Raw genomic sequence first — 16,406 nt, 5'->3', positions numbered from 1 at the left:
TAGGTTTCTTCCTACACCCTTGAATATATGTCACGATAAGATTATTTTATTTTATCTTTATTTATTTAGTTTGATTTTTTCTTATATTTATTTAATTAACCGTCAACTATCTATTATTTATTTTTTAATTTTTTTAATTTTAGGATTACTTTTTAGTTTTTAAAAATTGATTATTCCAAGCAGTTTTATTTTCTAAAGAGACATTACTTAAAATCGTCTTATTAATTTTTAATTTCGCTTAATATATATCCCAATTTTTTTTTCTTCAAGTAATTATCTGAATACAGAGTGTGTCAGAAAGTTCTGCTCGGACTTTTATAGCCTTATCTACTCGTGAAAATAATAGATAAAGTTTTCATAAACAATTTCCTAAAATGCTTCGTTTGCGAGTTACGGCTAGTAAAACGTTTCGTTGGGATTTCAGCTAGCCTTGTGAAATGAGGTCGTACTGAAATTTTAATAAAGTTAATTAAAGAGCAAAATTAGTGGTTTCTTATGGTTTTAGACCTGAGAAAACGAATAAAATAGGTTCCAAAATTATATATTTACTCGTTTTTGAGAAATTTAGGGTGAAAAACAGTAAATAGTGGTTAAAAATCCTGTTTTTTGTTTGACATAACATTAATAACATTGTTAAATAAGTAATAAACTCAAAAAAACGTTTAATCAAAACTTATACAGAATTTAATTCTGAACAAAATGGTGTGAGATGTTGAATAAAACAAAGAAAAGCAAAAAAAACCGAATTTTATTTAGAAACAGTACACTAAACCATACGTGTCAGTTTATATAAATACTCAGAAATGACCTCATTATTTTCAGCACATATCTTAGCACTCTTTTGTACTGTCTGTTGCTCTTTTTAGTTCTTCATGGCTGTCCTTAAGTTGTTAAGCCGCATCCATAATGGGTACAATTAATTCAAGAGAATGTATTTTTGTTTAGTATACGATATTTTTCATCCATCTACGGATCCAAAATGTGTAGGTGTTAGATCAGGCGATTTTGGTGGCCAGGAAGGTGAACTTTCACAACCGTTCCATTTCTCAGAGAAATGATGATTTTAGCGAGTGGAAACGGCACAAGAAAAGCGTGAAGGAGAATTTTGTTTTTACAAAGTTTTACATCACTTAAAAGAGTTTGGTTAATGCGGACAATTAATTCTTTACGAGAGTGGATTTTTGTTTTGTAGACAATATTTTTTATCCACCCTCAGACGCAAAAATCTAACGATTTCAGCTTAGGCTTGATGACCAGGAATGTGGCCCTCCACGGCCGATCCATTTCTCCGGGAAATGATGATTTATGTGAGTGGAAACGACACAAATGGAAGGGGGAGGCGCGCCATCGTGCTGGGATAATAAGGATAAAACTTGTTTTATTTAAGAGTACAAACCATCGAACATGAAACTGCGGTCCGCTTAAAAAGACGTCGTGTACTTATGCCTGGACTGCGCTGAACTGAATCGATAATAATTTCATCAATAAATAATAATTTTATCGTCGTGTTGCAGATCGTTCGTAGCTGATACGAATTTTCCCGAAGATTGTGAAAAGTGGTGCTAATTGTTTGGGTAACTGGAATACTGAGATTCGGAAAACGTATTAGGTAGATTTCATAACAAAAATGCTTATTGTAAAGGGTTCCATGATTCGACTTCCGGAAAATTTCGACATATCTTCGCGTTTCACATACCCCAGACCCCAAAACCACTGTCAGTTCATAAGTTTATATATATATATATGTATATTTCACTTTCTTGTGGACACGAAAATCGCCATAATTTTGCGAAAATCATTTGCAAATTTATACGTAAAATATACGACCCAAATCTCGATCGAGTTCGTTAACGGGCAAATCGGACCATGGGGTTGGAAGTGGGGGGCTTTATCGGAAAAAAATATAGCTATAACTTTCTTATTAAATAAAATATCGAATTCGTTTAAAGTTCCTACTATTCTTTGGATAAAGGCCTAAAACGTTCCTGAGTAAAGTTTTTCGATATCACCAACCATTGACTCAGGGGGTTGAAAAAAATGGGGTTTCGAAGACACAAAAAAATCATACCTCTCGTAATAGGCATAGTATCGAATCTGTTTAAAGTGGTCATCTTTACATTACCTACATTAACTTTCATTTAAAGTCATTTAAACACTACCTAAAAATTTTGTCTGAAACTATTTTTGATATGATCATCACCCTTACGGCAAGGAATGACCAAACGTTTGCTGGAATTGTAAGAATATGGGGCTTGTCGTATACTAATCATGTGAAACTTTTTTTCACATGCAACCATAGCCGTATCGAGTAAATTTGAAGTTTTTCTTAACTTTAAGGTGGAAATATTTTTTATCCCCAAATTGATAAAAATCGATGAAATCTACTTCCGCCTTCTGGGGTGCTGAGAGGGATTTTTTTCATATTCTACTGTGGTAGCTGTAGCGTTACCACTACACACATACCGTATCAGAGTATTCCTCTGCTGTAAATAAGTACTGCATTACTTCAATGCCAAACCGATTAACTTGAAATTAAATTCACGAAAACCTTCGCTAATGACAGCACAATTCACAGTATAGTACTTATTGTACCTTACAGAATGATTTAAAAACTAATACAGTATTGCGCATCATGGATCAGCTTTTGTAATAACAAGAGCTGATGAAGAATACCAACTTTGAAATAATAATTTTTCAAATAATTTACTGTGTTTCTGTCGTTAATTAAAAATTATTATGTAAGGAATTTTTATTTGTTTATATTTATTTTACAATTGTTGTGTAGCTTCCGGTTTAAAACATTAAATCCATTTTAACAGTAAATTTTTTTTACAAATTCTTCACACCACCAAAAAATAATTTGACATTTGTTTACATTAAATATATACTTTTCTGACAATTGTAGTAATGTACTGTTTCTAAAAATAATATAATTTGTGTTTATTACCCGTTTAACAAAATTATTGTACGTCAAACATAATAACAAGGTCTTTTTATCCAAATATTGGTTTCCGTTTCTCAAAATCTACTCAATATACGGTTCTGAGACCTATTGTATTTATTTTTTAGGTCAAAAACAAAAACTACCGAAAAGACCGAATTAAACTATCTCTCAGCCCTAATTAACGTCCTAAAAATTTCAATAGGATCTCATTTTACCGGAGTAGTTGAAATCCGAGCGAAATCTTTCACTAGCGGTAACTCACAAACAAAGCATTTTCGGACATATGTTTAATACAATCGTTTCCATCTTTTTCGTGAGTAAAATAGGTTATGAAAGTCCTGGGAGAATTTCGTGATACCCTCTTTATATTTATTTAAAATCTTTTGTTTTTAATTTAAAATAAATAACATTTTTTAACAGATATATTTCGATTTAAATTAATTAATCGTTAAATTCATTTGGATCTGAAACTCGGTACGTGTTAGTAAACACATTTTGATAAGAAATGGACGGTAATGTTCACTTATATTAAATTAAAAAATAACAGTATTCACCTTTAGCAAACAGGATAACAACCGTTTTCAGTAACTCAACAAAATAATCGACTTTGGAGAAACGGTCTTATTATGCTTTCGTTGTCAATTTTAATAAATCACTGTATAACTTAAAGATTTCCTTTTACAGAAAGATTATTACTCTGTCCATGAGTTTTTAAATAACCATTTATTTAAAAAAGTAAAAATAAACTGTTTTTTCTACATACGTATTGACTTACCGTTAGCGAGTGTCGGTTGGCAAAAGATTTCGCCCTGATTTCTGCGCCTTCGGTAAAATTAAGCCAGACTGTAATCTTCGGAACCCAAATTTAAGGGGTAAATTTAGTAGCCTTATACGAAATATAACCTGAAAAAAGGTTCCAGAACTGTATTTTTAATAGTTTTTGAGAAATCTCGGGTAAAAGACAAAATATTGTAATCGAAATATTTTATGTTTGCCGTAAAAGAGCATTGTTAAATGCGTAATAAACTCGTTAAGTTTTTAAACAAAAATTGTAGAGAGTTTGATTCTGATTAAAATGACACAAAGAAGACCCGCATAAACTAAATACAAACTTAAGAATTTCGAAGTTTATTTAAAGCAAAACATATCAAAATGCGACAGAATTTAATTAGGATCTTTTTTTAATTTTTCCCATCTAATGTTTACTGAAGTAGTATTCTTTTTTTAATTAGAATTTGTCATATTTGAAAAAAACATACAAATTATTGTGAAGCTGTGTTTAAGTAAAAATCAGCAAAAATAATATTAAATTAATTAGAAAAATATATAATTCAAATAGGTATATATGAAAACGGACAGATTGGTGGCTACTTATTGTAGCTAAATTTTTATGCGTTTTTCGCACAAAATAGACTGGGTGCGAGGCTACTATTATTATGATGCGCAAGGCTAAATCGGTGAATCCGCGTTTCACACAGACGCTTGTGTTTAGTGTTTATTCAGACTGTGTAAAACGTTGTGTACTCTCATTCAATTTTTTACTTGCCAAAAACGAATAATTAAGTTATACACGTCGTGGTGTTTATCTCTGCATTCTGGAATAGTCAGAAAAATAATCCTCGACGATTAGAAATCGTGCAATAAATACTTCAAATAAAAAGTTATTTTTAATTGTAAACGATTAAGTGAAAATAATATATAAGATATAATTACGTATAATTATTTAACAAAATATGAGAACAGTATTTATAGTTTTTATTATAATTGATAATTTTGGAATTATATTTTAGGTTTAAAAATCTTTACTTATTTATTGTGTTTTTAAAATATTTTTTCTAATCGATTAATTTTATTCTAAAAAAGATTATTTTACATTTCAGAAATCTCTTCTTTTAAAAGGAAATACAAATTCTTATTACCGTTCTACACAGACAAAATATATTCGTAATTGCTTAACAGAAAATGACTTCTTTTTTTAATTAATTTAGGTTATTTGTAAAATCGCGGGATTATTGTAAGGAAAATAGGAAATAAAATCACGTTTGAATTCCACAGAAAATAAGTAAAACTTTATCAAATTCTTGTAAATAGATTTTTTTTTAATTACATTTATATAATTAATTTTTTTAAATCGTTTTTTTATTATTAACATGAACCAGCAAAAATAAAACATAAAAAGAAACTTTAAAATTTAAAAATATTAAATATATATTGTTACAGTAATATGAATATAAATGAAGATAAGAAAAGGCGATAAAATAAATTGCTTTATTACAAAGAATTCATATAGAACAAGACAGAAATAACGATTAGAGAACTCCTATATAATTTAGGTTATGATTTGTTTACGTATTCCAATAGTTTTTTTTATTTATACTCTTTTACTTTTATTTATTTTTTTAAATTTTATTTATTATTAATTAATATATTATTTGTTTTCTAGTTAGTGTTAGTTAGTCAGTGAAATGGATAAATTGGATAAAATGTTACACGAAGTTCGAAACAACAAACGTCGGGTAAGTAAAAATTTGAACCTTATATACATTCTTTATCGGTAATAAAATTAACAAAAACTAGTTTATCCACTAATTAATACTAATAACATTTTTTTTTAAATATGAATAAATGTATATTCTGAAATAAAAATCGCTTAACTAATTTGCATCCGATGAATAAGAAAGCTTAATATATATATATATTTATGATAATCGATCGATCAACCCGTTAATAGTAAAATTATTATTATTATATTTATTATCATGTAGGTCACACGTTTCTAAAATAGCGTTTATCCTAATTGTTTGGTTAATTTTGAATTTTTATATTTACAAACCTCATTAAGAAAAAACAAGGTTTATTTAAGTTATATAAACTTAGATTTTTTTTTTAATGATATTCTGTGATACATTTTTTTAAAACGATTGTTTAATCACGCGTACAATTATAATTTAGATGTTAATAAATGTTATCTTGACAACAATAGCGGTGGTTTATTTGAATTTTTTTCTTTATTTCCGATCGTAATAAAAATAAAGAATTTGAATCTTAATTATTATAATTTTAAACAATATTTCGATCGTAGTTTAGTACGCCCTAGATAAAGCTAAGCGGAAGTTTCGGAGTTTTTTGTATGACTCATCGATCGAAATCGGTCTATTTTTTTAACATATTAATTTATTACATTTTAATTCCTATAACTCTATTTTTAAAAAAACAATGAACTATATATTAATATTTACTATAAATATTTCGTTTACAAAAATGTAATCGATGGTTTAATATTTTTAAATGAAATCTTTGTCGAATGTTAAACCTGAAATTTTTATTTACGTCAGTTAATTTATATTAGAATCGCGTAGTATGCTAATTCTAAATAGAAAAAGTAACGAGTAATAGAAACTACTGTTGTTTTATTTTAAGGCTCGTTATTTGAAAAAATAAACACACACAAATAAAATGCATGTTAATTTTACAAATATTGAGTATATATTTTATCACGAAAAACTATAATCGAGGGTTCATCAGTTAAAGTAAATCTTAGAATCCGGTGTATTTTTTTGAATCGATTATAGTCTACTAAGGATTTCCGAATGTTGTATCCCCCTTTTCATAGGATCAAGACATCTTCAAGATTCATCAAGTCCTTATGAAAAATTTATGTCGCATCTATTAAAAATTTTAACATAAAAAACAGTTTTGAAGAGGCCAAAGTTAAAAGAATAAATAAATTCAGGAAAAACCACTCATTATATTTATATTCAATTTAAATATTATTTTATAATATCTATTTCTGTACGTATAATATTATTATAATTATTATGTAGTAAGTTTATTCGTCTGTGGGGAACCTCAATTAACCGAAATCTTTAATCAAAATTAACGGGTTTTAACATATTAATTATATTTTATTTATACCTCTACTTTAAATAAAATAAATTTCAAATTTTACTAAATAGATTTAGTAAACATTTTGCATAGAAAAATTTAATACGGTTTTTTTTTTATTTTATTAGAAATAGAGTAAAAGAAGATAACGTACAAAAATGTGAAATGATAATACTTTTTCTATCGTTCAATAGATCACATTAGATAAATATTTTATGAAAAAATTATGTTAGTAATACAGGAATACTTATGATAATAAAACCACTAAATAAAAAAACAAAATTCAAATATTTTGTTTCTATAACGGGAATTAATTAAGAAAGAAGTATTTATCGGAATTATTTATTGTTTCATGCATATTTCATTATACTCGTAAAAGTAAAACGTTTAAATATTTTTAATGGATTCTGCGAGAACATATTTCTGATTTCTGTTTGTTTTTTTGTAATAAAGACATCAATTTATGTAAAGTAGTGTAAGTCTTTTTGTTTACTTTTCTTCATAAGTGCATATATGATATAGTTAGTTTAGTTACTAAGTTATGGCTGTAAAATAACATAATATTATGAATTTATTTAAAGTTTAAATTAGTATAGATCGACTGAACAGAGTTATAACTTTTTGTTACAGTTATTTTGTATTTAATTGTGCAACTATATTTGTGAAAAAAAAAACAATTTTTTTCAGATATATCAATGAATAGGTATGCTTTATACATGCGTCCGGGAAGTTACTGTGCAATACAATTATAGAAGTGTAATGACGTAACTTTCTTAACAAATATTACTATAACTGGAACAGTTCATAAAAAGTATTGAAAATGACCTCCTCCAATATCAACACAACGCTGCACACGTTTCAATTTGTTTTTAAACTCTTTAAAAACAAATTGAATGTATTGGAATGTCTCGTACGTAGGCCGTTATTGCGGGTTTTAGTTTGTCAATCGTGCGCGGTCTGTTGCGATGCACTACTTGTTTCGCTGCCCCCTATTGAAAGCAATTTGGGGGAGTCGGATCGGGTGATCGTGCAGGCCACAAAACCCTTAAATGACTCGTTCACGAAGATATTTCGTAAAAAAATCAATGATCAGTAGTTTAGTGCGCTGTGAAGTCATTTTGTTGGAAATGATCGTGATTGATTTCTTAACTGATTAATGAAGTTTGTTAAAACAGCACAATAACGATCACTGTTAACTCTCTTTTCAAAAAAAGATTGGACCCACAATGCGCTTCTACTCACACCGACCCAGATTACCTTTTTGCTTCGTGTAAAGATTGTTCTTGTATTTTATGGGGGTTAATTGTCGACCACAGTCGTATATTTTGTGAATTAATGTACCCTCCCGGATGAAACCACACTTGATCTATAAAAACGTAATGTATGGAACGGCATACATTACGTCGCTTTAATATTGGAAGGACAGGTAGAAATAAAAAATTATGTAGGCAGGCCACGTTTGGAATATGTAAAACAAATTGTTAGGGATGTAGGATGTAGAGGGTATACTGAAATGAAACGACTAGCACTAGATAGGGAATCTTGGAGAGCTGCATCAAACCAGTCAAATGACTGAAGTCAAACAAAAAGTATGGAACGGAACGCAAGAATGCCAGGAGTTTCAATATTTCTCCCTATAGATCGCAAAGCCTGGACAATGTCCCTTGCTGCTGTATCTTTCTATTATCGGGTGGGTTTCATCGGTTACTTAGTGGCGGTTATAAATTTTAAGTTTTATTTATGGACGGATTTGGTAATTTGCGTTCCTATCCGTATGGACCAGCGTGAAATTTATTTACTGGTTCTGATCGTGAGAGACTAAGCTTTTGAGCCTAGTAATCCCGGCGTGGTTCCCCTTCAGTCCATTCGCTCAAGTCCTTTCGGTACCAGCACCTATGGGCTAGCAGGAATGCGCCTATCGGAGCTCTACATATTTGGAGGGAAAAATGCGCCCCGTTCTCCGGAGGGAGTAGCATATGCTGACTAAATGAAATTGTGGTCTCTTCGTGGGACGGTGTGGGGTGTTGTCTAGGATTTTATAGTTTAACAAAATTTACTTCTGAAAACGGTCACTTTCGCGGTTTCAATTTATAGGTTACGCGATATAGAGGATCCTAAGCCTGGTTTGTCATTTTTTTTACTCTCGTACCGCCTCTTCACGGTGGTTTGTTTAATACGACATGCGGCCGTTTTCTTATACCCTGCAGAGTACGGTCTTCTCGGCAGATGTCCCGGAGATGGCCGTGTTCGGACACGGCCGCTCTCCCGAAAGGTCTACATGCCTGCGCCACCCTCACCTCGGATACGGTGTGTAGTCCCGCATCGTATCTGACGAACCACGGTGCTCCAACTATCCTCCGTAACGCTATGTTTTGGACGTCTTCTAATTTCTTTTGAAGCGTGGAGTTCAACAAAGCTCCCCATGCCGGATAAGCATATGTTAGAATCGGCAGTACGTGTACCCGAAAAATGAGCAATTTGGTCGCCAGTGGGTATGGGCTGGCACTGTTCAGTACTGGGTATTGTGAGGCCCTGACGGCCATGTAATGTATAGAATACCTACAGAAATTTGGTCGATAAAACGTTTAACCGCTGACAATAATTTAGTATTTTGGTATGATCTGTAGATTTCAGTTGAATACAAATTAATTTGTACAGAAATATAGTTTCAGTTCTTTTCTTACAGCTTTATGTGCGATAACAAGTTCGATATCTGGCTGCTGTGCTAACTTTGTGTTGACTTTGATGGACTTTCGGCCACAGCATCCGAAATATCAAGCATCTTTTGTTCGTTTATGTCGTCTTTCGCTTCAATCAGCGTGTTCAACAGAGCTTGTTGCTCGAAGTTTATCGATAAGAATAAGAACTGCATTGCCGTGAGGAACAGTATTATTTGAAAACTTTTCAGAAAACTTGTGCTTCGCTAAATCAGTATACTTGTCACCTACACGAAAGACGTGTTCAACGAAAAATATGCGTTCCTTTACCTAAATAACCATTACGTTTCTTGCAACTTTCGGTTCCGATAAACGAAACAACACGAAACGAAGCACGACAGCCCCGGCTGTGAGGGCCGGTATGCTCTGGTGTGCTGGCTCCGATGATCAGCTGGGGATTCCATGTGTGAAGTGTGACGCTTTCTGCTGTGACGATAATCATCTGAACCTGACGTCTTTTAGGGGGGAGTTAAGACCAAAGTACCGGCGCGAGGGAACACCTTGCGGACTCCCCATTTGAGGCATAAGGCACTCAAAAGATCGAGACGCGGCCCCTGGGATGGGGATTATGATTACGGCATTGCTGGATCTGGAGTTTCCTCGATGGGTGTTAGAGGCAGGCATAAAATAAAAGATCCAGCCGGTGGGCGGGAAGGCCCGTTAGAATTAAAGGACACTAACGTTATACTTAACTGTGGGTCCGGCTTTGGGGAGGGGGTATTTAAAAAAAAAAATTTACTACAACCGATCGGATGGAGCCCGGCTTATCTGTGCGATGCACGAGGAATAAACCCGATAACTAACAAGGAAGCGACTCGATCACTCCCTTTTTCCGTTTCTTTTAATGGTTTAGTATGCGGTAGATAGGAAAAGAGAAAATTCAAAATATTTTTTGTCATTTCTCTTATAAATTTTTAAGAATTATCCGATGACTATTGACACTATCTATACAATGTCTACCGATCGGAATAAAGATTTACTTATTCAACATTCTGTAATAAATTCGCTTCACAGAACAACATCTTAAGAAACACATTTCTTTAAAGTATAACAAAAATGTTTTGAAAGACAATAATATATCGAGCAGCTACTATTATTCAAGGGTATCTGCAGAAAACTACTTGACCGTAGTTAAATAATTAATCTAAAAACGAATATTAGTCGTAACAGATTTAGAATTGCATTTCTTAAAGTATATTTTTAAATAATTTTATACTAGAGGAAATATTTAAAAAGCAAAACTTTATTCGTATATAATTTCTAACATTCATAAATCGATAATTTGAGTATGGCGAATTAAAAACAAAATCTGTATATGCATACAACCACGATACGATTCCAAGTGTTAATGTAACAATTAATAACCAGAAATGATAAATATTTCATTTAAAAATCGATATATTTTTAACAGAAGGAAAATTATTACTGAAAGAAAAAATGTTATTTCTTCTGAATGTCAGTATTGTTTTAACAGATAATAAACGTCGATTAATACGAGTATACGAATACAGTGTTTAACGTTAATTGTGTTATAATGATTACTGTATTTAAAATTAATAAGTTTGTGACCTTATTGGTAGATATGAATATTAATTTTATATTATTTTACAATAAATTCCTAACAGTAATTTAGTTACATTTCATTAAATAAAATTGTTATCGGCTTATTTTAGAAATATGTCCCTCAAGAATTTAGTTTAGAAATTACTTTTAAGAAAGCAACATTCTAACAACCCGACCGGAGGTTATATTTAATCATCGAGGAATTTATTAATGTTTTCACGTCTTAATACCGTATTCCATCTATTTAACAGTTTTACATTAAATCAACCCACCGGGTTGGTCTAGTGGTGAAAGCGTCTTCCCAAATCAGCTGATTTGTAAATCGAGAGTTCCAGCGTTCAAGTCCTAGTAAAGCCAGCTATTTTTACACGGACTTGAATACTAGATCGTGGATACCGGTGTTCTTTTGGTGGTTGGGTTTCAATTAACCACACATCTCAGGTATGGTCGAACTGAGAATGTACAAGACTACACTTCATTCACACTCATACATATCATCCTCTGAAGTATTATCTAAACGGTAGTTACCGGAGGCTAAACAGGAAAAAGAAAGAGTTTTACATTAAATCGGTGAACGAAGGAGTAAACCGAATGATTAGCAATGACAATCAAAAGCTTACAAGGCGACCGATAGATTATAAACGTCATTACGATTCCAGGGAAGTTTTTCATTTTTGTAATTTTATTTATTTCTCTTTACTCTTTTATAAAGGAGTAAACGATAAAGTTTAGGTGATTGAAAAATGTATACATAGTTAAATATAAATTGAAATTTTCTGTTAACTAGACGAACAATCAAATTGTATAAACATAGTTCTGCAAACGCTTTATTTTCGAGTTACGGCTAACGAAAGATTTTGCCCGTATTTCAGCTGTTCTAATAAAAAGAAGCCCCGTTGTAATTTTTGGGACTCAATTTAAGGAGAAACGTTGGTAGTTTCTTATGTAATTAGAGCCGGGAAATAGGATGAAACAGGTTCCAGAACTGTAACTTCAGTTTTTTTTTAATATATTCGACATAAAACACAAAATTCGATGTCGAAAATCAAGTTTTTTTTTAGATTTGTAATACAATAGCTTGGTCAAATGATTAAACTAGTTTTGTTAAATGACTAAATTGTTAAATTACTAAAACTTGTAGAGAATTCAATTCTGAAGAAATAATGTAAATACAGTTATTAAATAGTAAATAAAAATTTCTAAAAACCGGTTTTTTATTGAAACAAAAGATACGAACAGACAGAAAATCGTATTATTTTGTACCTAATAAACATTCTTTTGAAAAACAAAAACGCTAATTACTGATAATAATTTTAAAAGAAATAAAAAATTTATAAAACAGTATTTCAGCTGTGTATATTCAATAATTTATACAGGTAAACGAAATAATTACAAAAAAAATTGAAATGTATGTTATTTTAGAAATATTTTTAAAACTTTTATTAATTGGTTGACAATGAAAATTTTGTTCTTCGTTTGAATTTGTTGTCATAAATTATCATCCAGATGAAGGAAGTGTAGTGTTGTCATATCGAAGTGTAAAAATGCCGTTTCATCTTTCTGACGAGGAATATGCCGATATATTTTTTGTTTATGGATTTTGTAATGAAAATTTTGAATCTGAATATCAGGAGATATTTCCTAGAAAGCGGATTCCAAATACGAAAACGTTTTCTTCGGTGTATCACCATTTACAAACGAAAGGGTCATTTCTGATTTGTTTCTGAGGTGAATTTCATGTCGCACTAATTTGTCAAAAGACAAGGTGTGGAAAATTGTAAGCTCTCTTATCTCCTTTCCTTTCAAGAAAGAAGAAGAGGGAACGAGCCCAGCAGATACCTGCCCAGCGGCCACTGACAGCATGGAAGAAAGAAGACAGAAGAAACCTGCACTTTCCCTCGTTCAGCCCTTCGGGGTCAAGGGAATATCAAGGTTAACGGTATGTAATTCCGATTACTGCCAATTCTCCAAAAGTGCAGGCCAAAGAAGAAAGAAGAGGTCATCTGTAAGAAGAAGAAAGAAGACCATCTACTCGACCCGACGTCACGGACAGGAGAGCCCAGTGGAGATGAGCCGTGAAAGGCAGCCATCAAAGAAGTGGATGAAGAGCTTCTACTTAACCATTTCCTGCATAACTTACAATTAAATTAAATTAAAATAAATCAGCAATTGCGATTCCCTCCGGAGAAGGGGGCGCATTGCTCCCTCCAAAGAGTTAGTGTCCCGTTGTGATGTATTCCTGCTAGCCTATGAAGCGTTAGCACCGAAAGGACTTCAGTGGACGGTCTGAAGGGGAATTACGCCTAGAGGACAGGTTTCAAAGCCTAGCCTTCCGCGGTTGGACCATAAAATGGGTTCGAGAGCGCTCGTAAAAACGGATTGGAATGCTATTAAATCCGTCCTTAAAAATTTTAAATATAAAATAACACAAAACTTGAAAACTTAGACCCGTCATTAAAAAATAAACCCTTAAAAACACGCCCGATAGAATCATCCAGCAGCAAGGGACACTGTCCAGGTTCTGCGATTTGTAGGGAGAATTTGTAAAACTCCCGCCAACTTTGCATTCCATTCCATTCCAAGGTGTGGTGCACCCAAAAGGGAAGGAAATCTTTATCCTGTCCACCTGCCGAAGATTCATTGCGGACAACAGATTACTCCCAGCGATTAAACCTTTGTCATCGGCTTTTAGTCAACGTTGATAAGGTAAATTCAATTTTATTTACTGATAAAGCCACTTTTACGAGAAACGGTGTCTTCAGTTCTAAAAGTAATCATTTATGGAGGGAAGACAATACTAAGGTACTAATAAAACTAGTTTCCGACATAGATTTCCCATTAATGTTTGGTGCGGCATTATTATAACAAAATTCTGGGACCATTTGTTTACAATGAAAAACTTACGGGAGATGCATACGACCGTTTATTGAAAAATAATTTTTCTGCTCTTTCGAAAGATGTACGTTTACAAACTAGATTGAAAATCATTTTCCAGCACGACGGTACAACGCCCATTTTTCTTAGTTGCTATAAATCACTTGAATGCTATTTCTTAAACGGGACTGGACGTGTTGGACCACTCAGTCGGCTACCACGATCACCTAACAACGCCACTACATTACTTCATTTGGGGTCATATGAAAACGATAGTATAACGGCAAAAAGTTAATACTAAAGAAACGTTACTCATTAAAATACGAAATTATCCTAAGATGATTCGGAAAGCCACCAGAAATATTTTACATAGGCCCGAGTGCTGTGTACATTGTGAAGGAGGGAAATTTGAGCAATTATTGTAACTGAGATTTGTTATTTCGTTATCATTTATCATTTCATATTTTAGTTTTGTTATGTTAAGAATAATCGGAGTATCTGAGAAGAAAAGATTAGAAGCTTTTGAAATGTGCTGCTATAGGAGAATGTTAAAAATCAGACGGGTGGATAAAGTGACAAATGAAGAGGTATTGCGGCAAATAGATGAAGAAAGAAGCATTTGGAAAAATATAGTTAAAAGAAGAGACCGACTTATAGGCCACATACTAAGGCATCCTGGAATAGTCGCTTTGATATTGGAAGGACAGTTAGAAGGGAAAAATTGTGTAGGCAGGCCACGTTTGGAATATGTAAAACAAATTGTTAGGGATGTAGGATGTAGAGGGTATACTGAAATGAAACGACTAGCACTAGATAGGGAATCTTGGAGAGCTGCATCAAACCAGTCAAATGACTGAAGACAAAAAAAGAAGAAAAAATGTTAAGAATAATATTTATTAACTACAGAATAAATCCGATTTTCTGTCTACTTCTCGTCCGTTTTACTTCAATAAAAAACAGATTTTTGAAGTTTTTATTTACCTTTTTATTGGCTGTATTTACATTAATTCTCTATAAGTTTTGTTACTAAATCTTACGCATTTATTAACCAATTTCAAAAGCTATTGTATTACAAATAGATAGAAAGCTTGTTTTTCGACACCGAGTTTTGTGTTTTATGTCGAATGTCTTAAAAAGAACTGGAATTACCGTTCAGGGACCTGTTCTGTCGTACGTTCCAGCTTAAATTTCATAAGAAACCACCAACTTTTTTTCTTAAATTGAGTCCCAAAAATTATATTAGGGTTTCTTTTTATTAGAAGAGCTGAAATCTGAGCGAATTATTTCGGTAGCCGTAACTCAAAAACAAAGAGTTTCCAGACCTATGTTTATGTGAACTGTTTTCATTAATTTACATGTAGAACATGTCCTGAAAGTTTCTTTCTTTCATTTTGGACACTCTGTATAAACAATGACTAGAAGAAAGTAGTTCTCTTTAAAAGAAAAAAAAATGGGAACAATATAGCCTTTAGAATGACAAATTAAACAAAATAAATCGTTGCACAAAAAACACGATCATCCGACGAAAACTATGACGCTGGAATACATAAATTAAATCGTCTGTTAGCAAAAGGATGCGATCGACATACGCTAATCTTTCATAGACGCATAAATCTCAAATATAGAGATATCGATGTCAATTTCGATATTCTGCTTATACGTAAAAAGAAAGGACCTCTCCTTTATCCTCTTGAAGATTATGGAATAAATAAATGTATGATATGGTAAATAAACAGAGACAAAAATAAAAAAAGCAGACGTATTTCAAATCATACCACTTTTCGATCCAAGTCTTAATATAAACCTGTCTAATGAAAAACAAATAGCCAATAGTAGAACCGTTATGACAATAGAAGCCACGGATTCATATAAAATGGTAATAAAGCAACTGAAAACGTTTTGAAATAAATTTTTCTACGATTTGGTTAGGTTTGTCGTAACAAAAAACATTTTTAAATTCAAATTAATCTTATCATCGACTATTACGAACAAGAATGTTGATAAAAGTAACCTCTTTTTGAATACGACAGATTTTGATTAGCGATAGAATCAAATATGTTTTTTTTATGTTTTCTTTCACCCTTTGTTGGAAATTCATCAACTGTTGTCGATCATTTTTTTCATAAATTTTATCTTCGGTCATTACCCAGAGAAGAACGATGGGTCTGGAGATCACCAAAAATATACAATACCCACTCTTTATCCGATATACTGGGTCGCAAAATTTTCTTTAAGACAGTCCCTTATATCATCTCGGTAGCTGGGAAGTGCCTTATTTTGTCGGTTATAAAATTCCTCAAATTTGAACTCATGATTGCGCAGTATGACAAATTCCTAGTTGTCAGAGCAATTAAACGGCACCGATCACAGTTTTTTTTTTTTTTAAATAATGACTCGATTGAACACCGTGCTGACAATGCAAT

General features: G+C 32.1%; 1 protein-coding gene across 2 annotated transcripts in view; it reads left to right on the top strand.

Annotated features, from left to right (window-relative positions):
- LOC142320839 (facilitated trehalose transporter Tret1-like) overlaps window positions 1–16,406 on the top strand; it is a 563,915-nt gene that overhangs the window by 420,789 nt on the left and 126,720 nt on the right. Inside the window, exon 3 of one of the 2 annotated variants that reach the window (XM_075358816.1) lies at window positions 5,388–5,460. The exons of the other annotated variant lie outside the window; for it this stretch is intronic. Within the exon in view, the coding sequence (XP_075214931.1) occupies window positions 5,410–5,460 (51 nt within the window). The 5' untranslated portion in view covers window positions 5,388–5,409. The remainder of the gene's footprint in view (window positions 1–5,387; window positions 5,461–16,406) is intronic. 2 annotated transcript variants of the gene reach the window in all.

This window comes from Lycorma delicatula, chromosome 3, assembly GCF_047948215.1.
Source record: "Lycorma delicatula isolate Av1 chromosome 3, ASM4794821v1, whole genome shotgun sequence".
NCBI lineage: Eukaryota > Metazoa > Arthropoda > Insecta > Hemiptera > Fulgoridae > Lycorma > Lycorma delicatula.
The sequence above is the reverse complement of the archived record's forward strand: the minus strand, read 5'-3'. Positions and strand labels throughout refer to the sequence as shown.